General features: G+C 45.2%; 1 protein-coding gene across 1 annotated transcript in view; it reads right to left on the bottom strand.

Moving 5' to 3' along the window:
• LOC122933886 overlaps nucleotides 1-21,309 on the bottom strand; it is a gene marked incomplete at its 3' end in the record, with an annotated part of 272,752 nt that overhangs the window by 11,464 nt on the left and 239,979 nt on the right. The window contains exon 8 of the mRNA XM_044288988.1: nucleotides 15,359-15,450. Coding sequence (XP_044144923.1) covers nucleotides 15,359-15,450 — 92 coding nt within the window. The remainder of the gene's footprint in view (nucleotides 1-15,358; nucleotides 15,451-21,309) is intronic.

Here is a 21,309-nt window from a genome sequence, read left to right as displayed (position 1 = left end):
CAGTACTACATGCCGAAAGCTGACGTCTCTTATCGCGGTGTAGAGCCCTTATTCAGAGAGGTACAAAAATTTGTTTGCATATCTAACCACGAGAATCTTTTTCTGGGGATCATACCGCGAACAGTAATACTAACGTTTGTGGACAACGAGTTATTTTCAGGCCATTACCAAAGAAATCCTTTGTGCTTCAACCACTATAATGTGAATTATGCGGCCTTATATTTGGACGGGGCAACAGATACCTGCAAAACCATTTCAACCTAATTTCCAAGATGTATCAGCGGTTCGAGAATATATGTCGCTAGTGCATATTTCAGGAAAGCTTAAGTCTGACAACGCTTTATCCGTGGACCATTCTGAATTTTTTGAACGGCTATACATTGTTCGCTTTTGATTTATCGCCGGATCAAGAACCCGGCGGTCATTTCTCGCTAGTAAAAAGTGGAAATCTCAGAGCTGAAATTAGATTTGCTGAGTCGGTTTTAAACACTATTAACATGATTGTGTATTCAGTTCATGAAAACATTATTGAAATAAATAATAGAAGGGAAGTTTTATATGATTTTTAATAAAAATAAATAATTATGAAATTACCCGTGTTATTTAAACCGAATTTCACGCCCGTCGCATATTTAAAGGTGTATTTCCGTGCGATTTATTACCTAAAAACAAAATCATCGACCGCCCGGCGGCCTACAATGTAAATACGGACAATTCGTATAAGCACTGGATTTTCATTACGTATCTATATTTTTTGGATAGTTATGGATTATCACAGTCGAGTGAGCTATTTCCTGCTGAATTTATAAAAATTTTATACAAAAATTCTAAGACTATAAGGTATCAAAACAGACAAATCCAGGACGTCGCTAGTTCGGTCTTCGGCCATTACTGCATCTATATCTTACATTGTATAGCTAAAGGAATACCTTTTGAAAGTGTATTAAAAATGTTTACGAGTGATTTTAGAAAAAATGATCGTGTTGTGCGCTCCTTTGTAGCGACGCGCATGAAACAATTATGTATACGCTGTTGTAATTACACACAAACTTGTCGGTCCTTAAGTGGTTGTTAAAAATGTAAGTTGACGTGTTGTAAATAAAGAAAAATGTATAAAACTTTTTAAAATGATTGAAATTTTGTCATCCTTGATTTTTTATCGTTGCTATTACAATTAAAAGACACCCGGCCATGTAGTATACGTCTTTTGGACATACCCGGCCATGCAAATATATAAAAGTCATATCAAAATTATATCAAAGTGATATCAAATCACAAAATGATATAAAAGTGGTATAAAACCGTATCAAAATGTTGTAAATGGGATATAAAGTGTTATTAAAAGCTTATCATTTGATAAGGACTTATAAAGTGATATGTAAAGCTTATCATTTGATATAAAATTTATATTAAGCCATTTCTCTTGCCATTAGCATATGCAATAGGTGTTAGCGAGAAAATTAACATCACTCAGGCTGTCACAGCTGCGACCTAAAACTCATGTGTGGAGTCTTGTAGGAAATGAAAAGTTTGATGTTAGGATGTATGGACCGTGAGTTTCAGGTGCTATAGACAGATCCCCAGAAAATTAACACCTCTCAGTTTGTCACAGCTGCGACCTGAAACTCATGTGTGTGGTCTTGTAGGAAATGAAAAGTTTGATTTGACCGTGAGTTTCAGGTAAGTCATTTCAGGTTTTTTATTCAAATTCAGTGTGTTGACTCCAGTGTGGTGGGAGTTGAATTACACTCAGGCCATCACAATGGAGTTAAATTGAACTTACTTTTCATAGACATACATACACTGTAAGCTGTATATGAAAGGCTGCTGTTATAAGAGCGCTTTTAATTTACATGGTATAGCATTATAATTAAATTAATAAAACTTTTTTAAATGATTTAAATGTTGTCATCCTTGAATTTTTTATTGTTGCTATTATAATTATAAGAACCTCGGCCGTGTAGTATACGTCTTTTCGCCATGTCCGGGCATGCCATATAAAAAAAGGCATATCAAAATTATATCAAAGTGATATCAAATCACAAAATGACATAAAAGTGGTATAAAACTGTATCAAAATGTTATAAATGGGATATAAAGTGTTAATAAAAGCTTATCATTTGATAAGGACTTATAAAGTGATATAAAATTTATATTAAACCATATAAAATTATATGAAAATCATATCAAAGTGGGAGGCATTTAGGCGTGGTTTGGAGGGGGCGAGGGGAGAGAAATGGGCGGATCTGGGTGAGGTTAGGGCATTTCTGGGAGGAGTTATGGTGTGAAAAAGGGGTGGGCACCTGTCACTTTGAGTTTGACGAGACATGTCCCACTATACTACTGTTAGTTTTAGTCTAAAAACTATACACAAAAAATATATACATTAAAACTGACAGATAAATATACCTGCTGCCTCCTGCTAACACGTTCCGTATCAGGTGGTGGTGCAGTTAGCTGTGGCGTGTTGACAAAACTTTTCCACATCTCTGCCATGCTAACCCTGCCCTCAGAGGAGCTGGCCGTGACACAGCTGCCTTGGCGACCTCTTGCTCCTCCTCTGCCTTCGCCTTGGGCTTCCACTTGTTCCCCTGTGACATTTGGGAATGCTCTCAGTAGCGCGTCTACCAATGTGCGCTTGTACTCGCGCATCTTCCTATCACGCTCCAGTGCAGGAAGTAAGGTGGGCACATTGTCTTTGTACCGTGGATCCAGCAGGGTGGCAACCCAGTAGTCCGCACACGTTAAAATGTGGGCAACTCTGCTGTCGTTGCGCAGGCACTGCAGCATGTAGTCGCTCATGTGTGCCAGGCTGCCCAGAGGTAAGGACAAGCTGTCCTCTGTGGGAGGCGTATCGTCATCGTCCTGCGTTTCCCCCCAGCCACGCACCAGTGATGGGCCCGAGCTGCGTTGGGTGCCACCCCGCTGTGAACATGCTTCATCCCCATCCTCCTCCACCTCCTCCTCATCCTCGTCCTCCTCGTCCTCCAGTAGTGGGCCCTGGCTGGCCACATTTGTACCTGGCCTCTGCTGTTGCAAAAAACCTCCCTCTGAGTCACTTCTGAGAGACTGGTCTGAAAGTGCTAAAAATGACCCCTCTTCCTCCTCCTCCTCCTCCTGGGCCACCTCCTCTTCCATCATCGCCCTAAGTGTTTTCTCAAGGAGACATAGAAGTGGTATTGTAACGCTGATAACGGCGTCATCGCCACTGGCCATGTTGGTGGCGTACTCGAAACAGCGCAACAGGGCACACAGGTCTTGCACGGAGGCCCAGTCATTGGTGGTGAAGTGGTGCTGTTCCGCAGTGCGACTGACCCGTGCGTGCTGCAGCTGAAACTCCACTATGGCCTGCTGCTGCTCGCACAGTCTGTCCAGCATGTGCAAGGTGGAGTTCCACCTGGTGGGCACGTCGCATATGAGGCGGTGAGCGGGAAGGCCGAAGTTACGCTGTAGCGCAGACAGATGAGCAGCGGCATGATGTGAACGCCGGAAGCGCGAACAGACGGCCCGCATTTTATGCAGCAGCTCTGACATGTAGGGGTAGTTGTGAATGAACTTCTGCACCACCAAATTCAGCACATGCGTCAGGCAAGGGATGTCAAACCGGCTAGTCCCAGACCTGCAACAAGATTTCGCCCATTATCGCACACCACCAGGCCGGGCTTGAGGCTCACCGGAAGCAACCACTCGTCGGTCTGTTGTTCTATACCCCGCCACAACTCCTGTGCGGTGTGGGGCCTGTCCCCCAAACATATGAGTTTCAGAATGGCCTGCTGACGTTTACCCCGGGCTGTGCTGAAGTTGGTGGTGAAGGTGTGTGGCTGACTGGATGAGCAGGTGGAAGAAGAGGAGGAGGAAGCCGAGAAGGAGGAGGAGGCAACAGGAGGCAAAGAATGTTGCCCTGCGATCCTTGGCGGCGGAAGGACGTGCGCCAAACAGCTCTCCGCCTGGGGCCCAGCCGCCACTACATTTACCCAGTGTGCAGTTAGGGAGATATAGCGTCCCTGGCCGTGCTTACTGGTCCACGTATCTGTGGTTAGGTGGACCTTGCCACAGATGGCGTTGCGCAGTGCACACTTGATTTTATCGGATACTTGGTTGTGCAGGGAAGGCACGGCTCTCTTGGAGAAGTAGTGGCGGCTGGGAACAACATACTGTGGGACAGCAAGCGACATGAGCTGTTTGAAGCTGTCTGTGTCCACCAGCCTAAATGACAGCATTTCATAGGCCAGTAGTTTAGAAATGCTGGCATTCAGGGCCAGGGATCGAGGGTGGCTAGGTGGGAATTTACGCTTTCTCTCAAATGTTTGTGAGATGGAGAGCTGAACGCTGCCGTGTGACATGGTTGAGATGCTTGGTGACGGAGGTGGTGGTGTTGGTGGTACATCCCCTGTTTGCTGGGCGGCAGGTGCCAACGTTCCTCCAGAGGCGGAGGAAGAGGCCGAGGCGGCAGCAGCAGAAGAGGCCGAGGCGGCAGCAGCAGAAGAGGTAGCAGGGGGAGCCTGAGTGACTTCCTTGTTTTTAAGGTGTTTACTCCACTGCAGTTCATGCTTTGCATCCAGGTGCCTGGTCATGCAGGTTGTGCTAAGGTTCAGAACGTTAATGCCTCGCTTCAGGCTCTGATGGCACAGCGTGCAAACCACTCGGGTCTTGTCATGTGCCATGCCAGGGAACTCCTTGAAGCTACCTTTGGGGTGCTCGGTCCCAGATGGCGGCGGTCAGTAGCAGGCGGAGTCTCTTGGCGGCGGGTGTTCTGCTTTTGCCCACTGCTCCCTCTTTTGCTATGCTGTTGGCTCGGTCTCACCACTGCCTCTTCCTCCGAACTGTGAAAGTCAGTGGCACGACCTTCATTCCATATGGGGTCTAGGACCTCATCGTCCCCTGCATCGTCTTCCACCCAGTCTTCCTCCCTGACCTCCTGTTCAGTCTGCACACTGCAGAAAGACGCAGCAGTTGGCACCTGTGTTTCGTCATCATCAGAGACGTGCTGAGGTGGTATTCCCATGTCCTCATCATCAGGAAACATAAGTGGTTGTGCGTCAGTGCATTCTATGTCTTCCACCGCTGGGGAAGGGCTAGGTGGATGCCCTTGGGAAACCCTGCCAGCAGAGTCTTCAAACAGCATAAGAGACTGCTGCATAACTTGAGGCTCAGACAGTTTCCCTGATATGCATGGGGGTGATGTGACAGACTGATGGGCTTGGTTTTCAGGCGCCATCTGTGCGCTTTCTGCAGAAGACTGGGTGGGAGATAATGTGAACGTGCTGGATCCACTGTCGGCCACCCAATTGACTAATGCCTGTACCTGCTCAGGTCTTACCATCCTTAGAACGGCATTGGGCCCCACCAAATATCGCTGTCAATTCTGGCGGCTACTGGGACCTGAGGTAGTTGGTTTACTACGACATGTGGCTGTAGCAGAACGGCCACGTCCTCTCCCAGCACCAGAGGGTCCACTAACACCACCACGACCATGTCCGCGTCCGCTACTAGATGTTTTCATCATTGTTACTGTTCACCACAATAAGAAAAAAATTATTTGGCCCAATGTATTGAATTCAAATTCAGGCCTTTTTTTTACAGACACCTAACACTATCTGGCTATCTATTTAGGTACCGTATTACACTAATACAGGCACAGCAGTAACCACAGATTTAGCTGACTATAAATTGTAGGCCTTTTATTCAGGCGCTGGATGACAGGTATACGTTTACGGACAGAATTAGACTTGGAAATGCACGGTAGCTTGTGAAGTTATTGAGAATGACCCTATCCGCACCTTCAATCTAATATACCCTTTTATGGATAGATTTAAAGTTGGCCTGATACAGCAGAAACCACTGATTTAGGGAATTGCTAAGTAGGGAATTGTATTTCAACCCAGAACAAAAATATATCCTTTGCCAGACAGCAGACAGTATTACAATTGGCTGGCCACAGCTGAAACACCAGATTTAGGGTACTGCTATTTTGGCAATTGTATTTCACCCCTCAATAAAATAGCAAGCACAGCCAAGCCCCTGATGTAGGATATAGCAAAAAAAAAACACACTATTGATGGTTAAATGTATTTGGTGGCAGCTTGTGCTGGCGCACCACAAGACACAAAATGGCCGCCGATCACCCCAGAAAAAAGTGACTGAAAAACGCTCTGGGCAACCTAAAAACAGTGAACAATTGAATAGCAGAAGATGAATGATTCACAGCTGTAGATCGATCACTTCATTAAGTGTTTTTGCTGAGTAAATCCCTGCCCTGCCTAATCTCGCCCTAACAGCAGCAGCTGCATCCTCTCCCTACACTGATCAGAGCAGAGTGACGTGCGGCGCTATGTGACTCCAGCTTAAATAGAGGCTGGGTCACATGCTGCACTGGCCAATCACAGCCATGCCAATAATAGGCATGGCTGTGATGGCCTTTTGGGGCAAGTAGTATGACGCTTGTTGATTGGCTGCTTTGCAGCCTTTCAAAAAGCGCCAAGAAAGCGACGAACACCGAACCCGAACCCAGACTTTTACTAAAATGTTCGGGTTCGGGTCCGTGTCATGGACACCCCAAAATTCGGTACGAACCCAAACTATACAGTCCGGGTTCGCTCATCCCTAGATTTGAGACCATCCTGCACTTTAGTGATAACAGCACCTCCTGTCCCAGAGGCCACCCAGCTTTTGACCGGCTCCACAAAATTCAGCCCCTCATAGACCACTTCAAAAACAAATTTGCAGATTTGTATACCCCTGAGCAAAACATCTGCGTAGACGAGTCCCTTATACATTTTACCGGGCGCCTTGGCTTCAAACAATACATCCCAAGCAAGCGCGCCCGGTATGGGGTCAAATTGTATAAGCTCTGTTAAAGGGCCACAGGCTATACCCACAAATTTCGGATCTATGAGGGTAAAGATCAGACCCTGGAGCCGGTCGGTTGCCCTGACTACCTGGGGAGCAGTGAGAAGACAGTCTGGGACTTGGTGTCACCCTTATTTGGCAAGGGGTACCATCTTTATGGACAATTTCTACACAAGTGTGCCCCTCTTCAGGCATTTGTTCCTAGAACAGATTGGCTGCTGTGGCACCGCGCGACCTAGTCGCAGGGGCTTCCCACAATGGCTCGTTACCACCCGTCTTGCAAGGGGGAAGAGGGCTGCCTTGTGTAACGAAGAACTGCTCGCGGTGAAATGGAGAGACAAGCGTGACGTTTACATGCTCTCCTCCATTCACGCAGACACGACAATCCAAATTGAACGAGCAACTAGTGTCATTGAAAAGCCCCTCTGTGTCCACGACTATAATTCGCTCATGGGAGGGGTGGACTTCAATGAACAGATGTTGGCTCCTTATCTACTTTCCCACAGGACCATACACTGGTATAAGAAGGTGTCTGTATATTTAATTCAATTGGCTCTGTATAATAGTTTTGTTCTCTACAGTAAGGCTGGGAGAACAGGATCCTTCCTCAAATTTCAGGAAGAGATCATCGCGAACCTCCTGTATCCAGGAGGTTCCGTGGCCCCATCCACCAGTGTAGTGAGCCGTCTACACGAGCGACATTTCCCCAGTGTCGTTGCTGGTACCTAGCAGGAGTGGAATAAGGCGTGACACCCGCTATTTCTGTCCTGACTGCCCTGACCACCCTGCCCTATGCTTAGGGGAGTGTTTCCGGAAGTACCACACACAGGTACACTTAGCATACGGATTGCTTCTCACAGGACAGGCACACAGGGCTATTAGGGCCCATTCACACAGAGCTGCTGCAAACCTCTCCTTTCACCTGGGACAAAGTGCAAAATGTACTTCGCCACATCTTTGGGCGATTTGCGCTTTGCACATTGTCCCATGGGGAAGGAGAGGTTTGTCCTATAAAGGTAAAAAAAAAAAAAAAAAAAAAAAAATCACCGGTAAGCAAAAAAGTTAACGTTCTGTTCAAAAAGTTTAATAAAGTTTATATGTTCTGTTCAAATGTTGTTATAAAGTTAATAAATTTATTGCGTTGCGGCCTGGTTTTTTCTTTTTTGTTTAGTTTTTTTTACCTTCCAGGTGGACCAATCGATCGACTAGCTGCAGCACTGATGTGCATTCTGACAGAAGCATTGCGCTGCTGTTAGATTACACAAAAATCGGTGTATACGGCGCTGCAAGACGAGATTTCTCCTCGCAGTAAAAGATACGTTTGCCGAGGCATATGAGCTGAGGAGGCGGCGGTGTTCATATGCTTTGGCAAACACTTTGTATTTTTATAAAAAAAAAAAATCCCGGCAATGATTTATTCATCCACATCGATTGATGTGAATGGAGAAATCGGGTTTGCCAGGGCATACGAGCTAAGTGGGTATGAATGTTGGGCGGAGCTCCTATGTCCTGGCAGACGCCTTTCCCCTTCTTTTTTTTTTTTGGGGCAGAGATTTTTTCATCCACATTGATCGATGCGAATGAAAAAATCTGTGCCGTTCATTTTTTCTTTCAGCCCAGAGGCTGAACGGAAAAAAAAATCTCATTACCCGTATGCTCAATATAAGGAGAATAGCAGAAACTCCTAATGCTGGCCATACATGTAATGATTGCGGAGACCCTCAAATGCCAGGGCAGTACAAACACCCCACAAATGACCCCATTTTGGAAAGAAGACACCCCAAGGTATTCGCTGAGGGGCATATTGAGTCCATAAAAGATTGAAATTTTTGTCCCAAGTTAGCGGAAAGTGAGACTTTTTCCGCTAACTTGTGCCCAAAAATTTTTGGGGGATGAACTCGCCATGCCCCTCATTGAATACCTTGTGGTGTTTTCTTTCTAAAATGGGGTCACATGTGGGGTATTTATACTGCCCTGGCATTTTAGGGGCCCTAAAGCATGTGAAGAAGTCTGGGATCTAAATGTCTAAAAATGCCCTCCTAAAAGGAATGTGGGTCCCTTTGCGCATCTAGGCTGCAAAAAAGTGTCACACATGTGGTATCACCGTACTCAGGAGAAGTTGGGGAATGTGTTTTGGAGTGTCATTTTACATATACCCATGCTGGGTGAGAAAAATATCTTGGTCAAATGCCAACTTTGTATAAAAAAAATGGGAAAAGTTGTCTTTTGCCAAGATATTTCCTCATCCAGCATGGGTATATGTAAAAAGACACCCCAAAACACATTGCCCTACTTCATCTGAGTATGGCGATACCAGATGTGTGAAAAATTTTTGCAGCCTAGGTGGGCAAAGGGGCACACATTCCAAAGAGCATCTTTCGGATTTCACAGGCCATTTTTTACAGATTTTGATTTCAAACTACTTTGCACGCATTTGGGCCCCTAAAATTCCAGGGCAGTATAACTACCCCACAAGTGACCCCATTTTGGAAAGAAGACACCCCAAGGTATTCTGTGAGGGGCATGGCGAGTTCCTAGAATCTTTTATTTTTTGTCACAAGTTAGCGGAAAATGATGATTTTTTTTTCTTACAAAGTCTCATATTCCACTAACTTGTGACAAAAAGTAAAAACTTCCATGAACTCACTAGGCCCATCACAAAATACCTTGGGGTGTCTTCTTTCCAAAATGGGGTCACTTGTGGGGTAGTTCGCTCAACCCTAGTTATGAGTAGTTAGCCAAGGGATACACAAAAACACTGGAAACTTTGGGGAAGCAATCAGTGAAAAATGAATGATTTCGCAGTGGTCAGGTTTAATGAGGACTTGAAGCTTTACAGTCTCATGAGTAACCGGCCCAGATGAAAGTGGTGACCCATCAACAGTTTTCATGTTTATAGGTGCCATCTTAGTTAACAGTGTAATATTATTTTCATGAGCAAAGGTTATGCACATGAAGTTACCACCGGCCCCAGAGTCTAGCATAGCAGAACAACAAATCTCATGTGTTTCAGTGCAGATGTTGATTGGCACAATAAAATGAGACTCAGGAGATATTATCTTGTCATCACCTAGAGCTAAGGGAGAAATATCATTTATTTTTGAGTGCAAAGGATATGATGTATCTGGTTTAATCTGTTCTTTTACTTCCATAACAGCAATTGTTCTGCAAATCTTGTTTGGGCGTTTTATAGCATAATGCCCTGACTCCTCACAGTAAAGACAAAGATTTTCTGTAAACCGTCTCTTTTTCTGCTGTAGTTAGAGATTTCTGTAAAGCATCAATCTGCCTTGGTTCAGATATGTTTTGCTGAGTTGATTGACTGAAAGAATAGGTAGGTCTATTTCCCAATGCCCATAGTCTTTCCTTTCTCCTTTCAGAAAGTCTCTGATCAACTCGGATACACAATTGAATAAAGTCCTCCAAATCACCAGGGGCTTCCACTCTAGCAAGCTCATCTTTTACTTGTTCTGAAAGTCCTCGCCAAAACTGGCTTTTCTGGGCTGCTAGATTCCAAGTAGTATCAGCTACCTAGCAGCGGAATTCTGCAGTGTATTCAGCAACTGAACGTTTCCCTTGTTGTAGATTGTGCAATTTCATCTGTGGAACAACGGTTAGGGTCATCAAAGACTTGACTCATAGCAGAGATGAAGCTATTCAATTCGTTCAAAAGATCACTATTTGTTTCCACGTATGGTGAAGCCCATGCAAGAGCTTCGTCAGTCAAAAGATTGATGATGAACAATACTTTTTTCTTGTCACTGGTAAAAGGAGCTGGCTGCATTTGAAAATATATGCGGCATTGATTAAGGAACCCCCGATAATGACGTCGATCTCCATTAAACTTTGATGGTAATGGCATGCGTGTATCCCCGGCTGAGCCACGCACATCCAAAAGTTGTCTTTGCAATTCAATTATTTCTCTTTGTTGATTTTGTACTAAGCCTTGTAAGTGTGAAATTTTTTCTTAGTAGCTGGTACCAAATTCTTGCAGTTCAGAAACTTGTTTCCTCAAGGTTGTCATAGCGGAGTCCAGCAGGAAATATCACCCTCATGGCAAGCAGTGCGAGTCAGAACTAAATAGAGCCCCAGTAATGCCAAACACAAATATAAAATATTAATCAGGCCAACCAATATATAATTTGGTAGTTTTCCTAAGGCTAAAAATCCTGGTTCATGGGCTTGGAACATGGTGACTTACAGGGATGACATCAATTGACCATGGGACTTTCATTCCAATATCATAATCAATCACATATATCATCATTACATTCACACAGAGAAAGCTTCATTCCAACAACTCCTTTTTGGTGTGTTATTTTTGTGTCAATGAGTGTATGAAGTTATTTACTTGGTGATCCCTGAGCACTACTTGTATTTTCCTCTCTTTGTGAGAAACCTATGAAGGAATGTCAGTATTAAGTCAGAGCAACTGGACTGGTATTTCACAAGTCATCCGACTGTCTGTAAATTAGAATACCTTATATGAGAAATCTCCGACACGATTCATGGTTCAGCCATGGAAGTAAGGTGTTGATGGCATTTGCATTACTGATGTCATTAGGTGTAATTGTACTGCATCAGGAGAGGTGTTAGAACAGCATTGTAAGTGGCAGTGTATATTGCCGGAGATTTCTTGTATATGCCATTCTATATGAGAAAGGAATTCAGATGACCAGTGAAAAGTCTTAGAGAAAAAAATACATGTCCAGTTGTTCTGATTTATTACTACTGATATATCATGACCTAGATGAATGAAGACCTCCACAGACCGCCAAGGAAGATATGAGATGTATAACTGGCTGTGCATGATCTCTATGGGAGAGTAGGCAATAAAAGCTCCATTGGAAGAGACCGATAGACAGTAAGGCCTCATTCACACTTTTGTATTTCGGTCGGTATCTTGTATCAGTATCTGTAAGCCGTAACAGGGAACGGCATAAAACAGAGAAAGGTATAATGGAAAGTCTTCCATGTTCGGGAGCTACTCCTAATTATATCCTACAAATACTGGTGTAAGATACTGACCAGAATACACAAGTGTGAATGAGGCAAAGAGAAGGAAATGGAAGGAAATAGAAGATCTGGGTTTTTAACAAATTATTGTCAACTCAAATTGTTATTTTTTCCCATCACCTTTATCTTGATATATTGTATTAATGAAGAGCAAATACCCATTCCATATGTCCACATAGGTTACATAAAAGTCTACAGGAGGTGTCCTTCCGTTTCTCACTGTGTCCCTCTGGATTCTCCTGCAGTGCTGGCGGAGGTATGAATACGGTAAGAAGCAAGGTCCATGGGGACAATCATCTTCACTGCCCTGACAGTAAACAACGCTCTTCTTCTTCTTTTTTCTCAAATCCACAATACTTTTCCTCCATGGATCCTGGTCACTGTAGACCTCAGGGTAATATAATTTGGGTGTTTGGCAGACCCAGGGTAATTCCACAGAAAAATATACTCTCATATAGGCTGTTTAATGCATGGAAACACTTCCCACATTCCAAACAAGAATTTAATTTCCTCTATGTGTGAATTCTCTAATGAGTTTAAAATTCTGTTTTTCTTTTTCACATAAAGAAAATCAAAATGGCTTCTCTCCGGTGTGAATTTTCTCATGTGTAACAAGACCTGACTTTTTTCTAAAACAGTCACCACATTTGGAGCATATAAAAGTTTTTTCTTCTGTGTGACTTAGCTGATGCACCTTGAGGCTCCCTTTATAACGAAAACATTTCCCACATTCTGCACATGAATACTGCTCTCCTATGTGACTCTTCTCATGGTCAACAAGCAGTGGTTTATATATAAAACCTTTCCCACATTTTGAACATAAATACGGCATCTTTACTTCGTGACTTTTCTCATGATCAGTAAGCTGTGATTTATACATAAAACCTTTCTCACATTTTAAACATGGATGCGGCTTCTCTCCTGTGTGAACTATCTGATGTCTAGCAAGATCTGATTTAAATATAAAACCTTTCTCACATTTTGAACATGGATACGGCTTCTCTCCTGTGTGAATTGTCTGATGTCTAGCAAGATCTGATTTAAATATAAAACCTTTCTCACATTTTGAACATGGATAGGGCTTCTCTCCTGTGTGAACTATCTGATGTCTAGCAAGATCTGATTTATATCTAAAACCTTTCCCACATTTTGAACATAAATACGGCTTCTCTCCTTTGTGCCATTTCTCATGTTCAGAAAGCCTTGATTTAAATTTAAAACGTTTCCCACATTTTGAACATGAAAATGGTTTCTCCCCTGTGTGAATTTTCTGATGACTAAAAAGACTTGACTTTTTTGTAAAACATTTGCCGCATTCTGAACATGAATATGACGTCTTTCCTGTGTGAATTCTTCTGTGTGCATTTAGACCTGAGATCTTTGTAAACTGTTTTCCACATTCCTCACACTGAAAACTTGTAGCCTCTTTGGGCCCGGTACTTGTGATAACAATCTGTGATTGGTCAGGAGAAGGTTCCTTATGATTAGGAGCATTATATGACAGATCTGTTCTGTGATGTCCTGAATGAACATTACAGGTAATGAGGTTTTCTCCTGAAGAGCCATGCCCGATATCTTCATCTTCTCCTTTATAATTTAGTGATAAGATGAAGTTTCTCTCAGAGATCTTACTGGGATTTTCTGTTAGGATTAAAAAGAGATTTTGTGTTTTCTTCCCAAACAGTAAAGAAGACAATTCTAGAAGCTTCCTATCAGGCTGTGTGCAGTTTTTGATGTAGTTTTAATGTCAAAAGGAAGGAGAAGTACAAGTCCTTCCTTTATATTTCCCATTTATATGAATCCTTTCTTGGCTTTGGCACAAAATACTGAATCAAAAACTGAACTAAAAGAAAATCATTTGTGGTCGTGTCCTTATAATTATAATGGATGGATGATAAAGTCCAGGACACTGCTCTACACTCACCGATCACTTCTATTACATAAACCCAGACCTGAAAACATTCAGAAATCTGAGAATCCCACCCTTCTCTGACAATCAGGCCTGTCCTCTGCCACCACAGTTGGTCCTTAGATATCAAGTGGGTATGATTTTATTACAATAACCTAAACTCTTCGTGAACGGCCTAGTTTAGACCTTACAGGGGTTGTCCACTCCTTTATAATTAATAGCCTATCCTCAGGCTGGGCCTCCAGTATCTGATTGTCAGGGGTCCCACACACCTCTGATTAGGTCCATCCATTGTGCTTTGGACAGAGCTGGTTCCTGTAGTGCTGCTACTATTGAGATGAATGGAGGCAGCACTGCAGTAACCGGCTTCGTCCACAGACTGAGCAGTGTAGTTCCAGCGCTGACTTCCTGCACCGGAACTACTGCAGAACAGCTGATCAGCAGGGGACAAGGTGTTGGAGCCCCACCAATCAGATAGTGAAGGTCTATCCAGAGGACAGGTCATCACTTGTAAAGGAATAGACAATCCCCTTATTTGCTGTAAAAAAAAAATAGGTTTATTTTATTTATTTTTCAGAAAATAGCAATAGATAAAAACAGTCAATCCATGAAAGTAATACAATTCATATACATCTATAAACATTCTCAAAGCACAAGTCACTGAAATGAAATGCCATTCTGTCATACAAACCAGTCGGACTGAGTCAGATGACTAGCAAAAGGTCTTCAAGAAAAAATATATAACAAGTCCAGTTCTTCTGACTTATCACTACTGATATACCATGACCAAGATGAATGAGAGCCTTCACAGAAAGCTCCGTAAGGGTTGTGGCTGTTCCAGGTTACTACAGCACAGCTGACCTTAACTTTAATGGCAGCTGAGCTGCAGTAACCCAGCAGGGCCACTGCACTGTGAACGGCGCTGTGTTTCCTATTTCATTAAAGGTGCTAGATCCTTCAAGGAACAGCTGACCGTGAAGGAGTGGCAATCAGACCTTTACCGATCAGATAATAATGCCATATGCTGAGGATAACCCATCAATATCAAGAGCCTGGAAAACCCCTTAAGGTGGTTAAACTGAGTTTCCTCAGACCCTGGCCATCACTGCAGCCGTTCATCGCAGCCGGCGTGCCTCCAAAACCTGAAGCTAAGCCGAGTGTCCAGCCTGGAGCATGAGAGGATGGAGAGAAGAGCTGGGAGAAGATTTCTCCTGCACTGTACATAACACAGGGGTCACTGCCCGGAGTGCTACTTTACTGCAGCTGTAAGGTGGAGTCTCACCTGAAGAAACCTCCCAATTCCCTTCCTCCATTCATTATTCCATACCTGTGGTCACATGGACTGGAATGTCCTCCTCCACCTCACTCTTACACGGGGGATCGCCCATCATCCGCTCTTCTTCATCCTCCACTTTAATATCAGTCAGATCTTCCCCCTGATTTGTCATCTGTAACAATTCAGGACAATACAGCAGACAGGTGGGAAATCTAACAGATCCACATAAGAGACCCCCACCATCTATGGCCCCTCTATGACTGCAGGACCCCCCTATATAGATGTGTATAGGGCTCAGCTCCATCTACCTGATGGTTCTCTGGGAGCTTCTCCTCTGGACAGTCCTGGGAATACAGAGGACGGGGACATCTCTTGGGGGGATTTCTTTCTATGAGTCCATCTGTAAGAAACACATAGTGAAAGGATAGATTGATTACATGTGATGATCAGATGATGGGAGTAGCATCCAGGTGACCCTCAATGCAGACAATTCTTACACTGATGAGCGCCCCATAAATCCATCTCCTCTTCTTCAACTTTAACCTCAGCCTTAATATCCATCAGATTTTCATCCTAAACAAGAAAAATGTAAATTGATCTTTGGTTCAATCACTTTCTGGTCAGATTCTGATGAGACATCAGCTCCATCTACCTGATGGTTCTCTGGGAGCTTCTCCTCTGGACCGTCCTGGGAATACAGAGGACGGGGACATCTCTCGGGGGGATTTTTTTCTATGATTCCATCTGCATGAAACACACAGGCGCAGGAGAGATTATTACATGTGATGATCAGATGATGGGAGTAGTATCTATGTGATCTTTACACTTTTATAATCAGGACGATCTCCTCTTACCTCGTGATGTCAGAGGCCGGTGATCCTCCATCATGGCCTCCTTGTACAGATCCTTGTGTCCTTCTAAATATTCCCACTCCTCCATGGAGAAATAGACCACCACATCCTGAAACCTTATAGGAACCTGACAACACAATAACACTGTCATCCTTCAGACCCCTTCAGTGCTTTTGATAAAGGATTTCCCAGCATTCCAAGCAGTGTTACCTCTCTAGTCAGCAGCTCAATCATCTTGTGGGTGAGTACTAGGATCTTCTGCTCATGTATCAGGGAGGGAGGCTCTGTGATGGGGGTCCTGCTCCACCCTTCTGACTCATAGATTATGGGAATCCCTCCTGATGTCTTCTTCACTATGGTGTAATCCTGTTGATGGAGAGAGACACTTAGGGAAATAAATTATTTCTTGACTCCAGACCTACAATCAGAATTGCTCCCTAGATCATGGTCCCATCTCCAGTAATCTAGACATTAGAAGCTGAAAAATTACTACCCTCCAGACCTCCAGGCTCCTTCTGGACTCTTCTTGAGAATTTCCCATGACCCTTTTACTCTGTCAGAGAGCTCCATAGTCTCACTGCTCTTACAGTAAAGCCTCCTCTTCTATGTTGGTTGAGAAACCTTCTTTCCTCTAGATATAGTGGAGGCTTCCTTGTTATAGTCCAGTATCTTCTAGATGTCAGACTAGTGGTAGAAATATTCCCTTCAGGCCACAGTCTGGTCATCTCCTCCTCTGCTTCCTCTCCTCCTGGGTACAACGTGCCTACTTACCTTCTCATGGCTCCTACAACATGACTATTGGTCCCCATGATACATCACTGACTATACTGGTGGCTTATCTTGAGGTTCTCCGTCACTTGGAAGGTCTGGAGGCCGTTCTCCAGGACCCTGGACTCTTCCTATCACTTCCTATGATGGATTCTCCGTCCTGATGTCTGACTTGTTACAGAATACAATAAAGAGGAGAGAAATCTAGAAAAGTTTACCTCTCCGCTCAGCAGGGAGATGATCTCCAAGGTGAGGTCTAATATTCTTCTGCTGATCTTCTTCCTGTCCATCCTTGGTGGTCATTCAGGAGAAGAGGAGAGAACTGGAGGAGCTGGAGGCTTCTAGTACTGCAGGCGCCTTTATGAGGAGAGGCTGGAAATCCTCCAGGGACAAGAGCATTAGTGAGATCCAGAACCGCACTTACTGCTCCTGGAGAGACCCCGCTTCTCAGAGCCCCCAGCATCGGGGATAAAGAGGGATTCTGGAGAAGTGGCTGATACCAGAGAGAAGAAGAGGCTCCAGACACCACAGCAGTGACTATCGATCAGGACCTGCTCTGGATCTGCTGCACTGCAAGAGCTGAAGGACCTGGGATGATGTCACTGTCATGTGATCAGGAGGGGCGGAGCTCAGCAGTGGAAAGTATAAGTGGTGGTGAAAGACCTCTGATGATGTCACCGTCATGTGATTAGGAGGGGGTGGAGCTAAGCAGTGAAAAGTATAAGTGGTGGTGAAAGATCTGTGATGATGTCACCATCATGTAACAGTTCGGCCGGGTTCTCATCACTATTTAGTTTTCCATTATTCTGATCCATGAGAATAGAAAAATAAAGAAAAAATCGGATTCTGCATTTAAAGGTTCCGTTATGCTTAGTTATGCACAGTTGGCATCCGTGTTAGCAATTTCCACATGTAGGACTTTATTTCTGTCCCTTTAGCTGTGTATGTAGTATTATCATATGATCTAGAATCGTTAATTTCTAACGATAATTTGTTTTCCCGTAGTCCTAACAGTGGCACAGATGGGGTATTCTGCCCCTGTGGACTGGTTAGGACGGGTGGAAGTTTTAATGAAATTAAATACATACACATACACACACCCTCCCTCCCCCAATAAAGAGGGGGCGTGAACCCCAGGCCCTTGTGTAGTTACAAGTAGAAAAAATAACAACTGTAAAGTATAACTAAGGGGGGGATATTTGTGTGCCACTGTTAGGACTAAGGGAAAACAAATTATCGTTAGAAATTAACGATTCCCTTACATCCTAACCAGTGGCACAGATGGGGATTTAGCAAGAAGAATCCCCCATGGGAGGGTCCTCATGCCTGGCGGAAGTTAATACTGTCCGGACAAATGAGGAATAGCTATGAATTCTAGAATCCACTCTATAGTGTAAAATAAAGGTGGAGTGAGAACTTCAAGAAGCCGACTTACAGATCACATCCAATGGAATCGAGCTTCTCTCTGCAAATGAAGTGGCCACTGCCCGAGTGGAGTGGGCCCTTACAAACCAGGTAAATCCTAAGACATCTCTAAATGTCGAGGGTATGAAGCCCTCTTTCCTCAGAGGAGGGGGTGGAGCCAAAGTCGGCAGGGAAATCACCTGGTTAATGTTATCAAAAGAGGGCACCTTTGGAATAAAGGTAGGCAGAAATCTGAGTAGTACCCGATCTTGGAGGAACCTAGTATAAGGTTCAAACGCAGAAAAAGCTTGGAGTTCCCCAACTCGCTTTGCAGAGGTAATAGCAGGGGTCGAGTTGAGGGGGAACGCGTGGGAACGGCGTTCCTGCACTTTTTTCATGGCAGGAACGCCGTTCCCTTTCAGGGCAAAAGGACCAGGAGGAGAAGCGGTTAAATCAGATTCACAGGGGGCGGAGCGGAGGCGAGGCCCTGCGTGACTCGCACTGTGCAGGGCAGGCTAAGTGAGGAGGAAGGGGGAGCGGCTTCAGTTGAGGAGGGAGGGAGGGGGAGCGGCTTCAGTTGAGGAGGGAGGGGGAGCGGCTTCAGTTGAGGAGGGAGGGGGAGCGGCTTCAGTTGAGGAGGGAGGGAGGGGGAGCGGCTTCAGTTGAGGAGGGAGGGAGGGGGAGCGGCTTCAGTTGAGGAGGGAAACGGAAGCTGTGTGCAGCGGTGCTGGGCTGGCTGCGAGTGACTCACTGACTGACTCTCCCCCCCCCCCTCCCGGCTGAGAGCTCCTCTCCTCCTATCCTGAGCCTGCGACTGCCTGACTGTCTGCTGAGTGAGTGTGGCTGGACCATCCGACCGGACCGGGGTCCTGGTGGTCCGGTCCAGACCAGTCTAAGTGTCTGTGACTGTCCCTGAGTGAGTCCGGAGGCCCTAACCCGCCTGGTGGGAGCGCCGGTGGCCAGCAGCCCCAGACCAGACCAGTCAATACCCCCTCTTTTATCTCAGTCAGTACTCTCATCAGATGTGAATGCAGGCAGCACAGCAGCAGGCCAGTAGCAATCGATCAGCCAGGATTAATGTGCACAGCCTGGGTGGGAGGCCCCCCTTACCCTGGCCTTAGGCAAGTGACTGCCCCCCCCCCCTCAATCTTAGGCAAGTGACAAACTCAGCTCTGCTACATCTACAATGAGCAACTACAACTAATGTAATGCCAAACTGCAGTTCCTCTATGTGATTGTGATGCCTTGGAGAGCTTCCACTGGACCCACAGCCTGTGGGTCCAGTGGAAGCTATCCAAGGCATCACATAGAGGAACTGCAGTTTGGCATTACATTTGTTGTAGTTGCTCATTGTAGATATAGTAGAGCTGAGTTTGTCACTTGCCTAAGAATGAGGGGGGCAGTTTGTCACTTGCCTAAGGGAGGCCTCCCACTGTGCACATTAATTCTGGCTGATCGATCGCTGCTGCTCTCACATCTGATGAGAGATTTCCTAAGGGAGTATTGACGGGCTGGTGGATGAGGGCAGCCACCTAGTCCTGCCTATGGATCACACAGTGTGCACTTAGTTATGCCCAGGCCCCATGCCAGGCACTTTACAATAAATGTTGCACTGAATTTTCAGCGAATTTTTTTTTTCGGGGGGGGGGGGGGGGTTTGCAGTGGATCTTGGGTGAGTTCCCACACTTTTTTTCCCAGGACTTGACCCCTGGGTAATAGCCAACAAAAAGGTGATCTTCCAGGTAAGGAACTTGAATTACACCTCCTCTAGGGGCTCAAAGGGGGGAGATGATAACCCCTTGTGCACGACCGATAAATCCCAAACAGGGACCGGTCTAATCACTGTAGGCTTTAATCTTGAAGCTCCCTTCAGGAACCTCTTAATGAGGGGCTCTTCAGAAATAGACCTGTTGAGACAGGCTGAAATTGCTGAAACCTGCAATTTGAGGGTAGAAGGGGACAGCCCCTTGTCCAGCCCGTTTTTCAAAAATTGAAGAATTGCCGGAATGGAAGCTTCAGTGGATGACTGCTGACGCATAGAACACCATGATGAAAAAATCCTACAAATCCTTGAGTAGGAATTATTAGTAGCTTCCGATCTGGAGTGCTCTAAGGTTCTCAAGACAGACCCCGAAAGCCCTTCTATCCTTGCAAGGGACTGATCAATCTCCAGGCCGTCAGGTTGAACATTTGAAGATTTGAGGAGATCTGAGTGTCCCTCGACACCAGTACTCTCTCTGGGGGAAGCCTCCAAAATTGACCCCGACTCATCTGGAAGAGTTGGGTAAACCAAGCTCTCTTTGGCCAGTATGGAATGATGGTGATGACTGACGCCTGATTTTCATCAAGACCTTTGGTATCAAGGAAATTGGAGGGAAGATGTAGGCCAGCCTGAACCTCCATAGGATTGACAGTGCATCTATTGCCACCGGGTTGTCCTCCCTGTAAAGGGAGCAATACCTCTCCACCTTGGTGTTGAACCTCGTTGCCATGAGATCGATCTCTGGCATGCCCCACCTGAGCGTTATCTCCTTGAAGACCTCTGGATGAAGTTACCATTCTCTGGTTGGAAGACCTCGGCTCAGGCGATCCGCAATCACATTGTGAACTCCGCCAATGTGAACAGCTGATAAGTGGGTGAGGTTCAGTTCTGCCCAATCCAAAATCACCCCTATCTCTCTCAGGAGACTTTGTGACCTCGTGCCTCCCTGCTTGTTGATATACAGCACAGCGGTCATGCTGTCTGACTGTACCTTCACTGCTTTCCCTCGAATGAAGGGAGCAAAATGAAAAAGAGCTAGTCTGATCGCTCTGATCTCCAGGAGATTCGATGACAATGATTTCTCCTGTGGTGTCCAAGTTCCTTGGACTGTCTTGTCCAGAAAATGAGCTCCCCAGCTTACTAGGGATGCATCTGAAGTAAGTATGATCCAAGAGGGCTGGATCAGGGACTTGCCGTCCTCGAGGTGAGACCACCAACTTAGAGAGGATCGGGCATGGTAAGACAGTGAGTGCACGGAATGGAGTCCCCCTGGACTGTGATTCCACTTGGCTAGTACCTCCGACTGAAGCGGACGCAGATGCCATAATGCCCAAGGAACCGCCTCTGCGGTTGATGACATTAGTCCCAACATCTTCATCAATGTTTGAATTGTTACCTCTCGTGGTACTGAGAGAGAACGGGCTGTTAGTTGAACGGATCGCCTTCTCTCGGGAGTGAGATGAATAGTCATTTT

Source organism: Bufo gargarizans, chromosome 4, assembly GCF_014858855.1.
Source record: "Bufo gargarizans isolate SCDJY-AF-19 chromosome 4, ASM1485885v1, whole genome shotgun sequence".
NCBI classification, from domain to species: Eukaryota; Metazoa; Chordata; class Amphibia; order Anura; family Bufonidae; genus Bufo; species Bufo gargarizans.
Note: the sequence above shows the minus strand (reverse complement) of the source record. Positions and strands in the feature narration are given on the sequence as shown.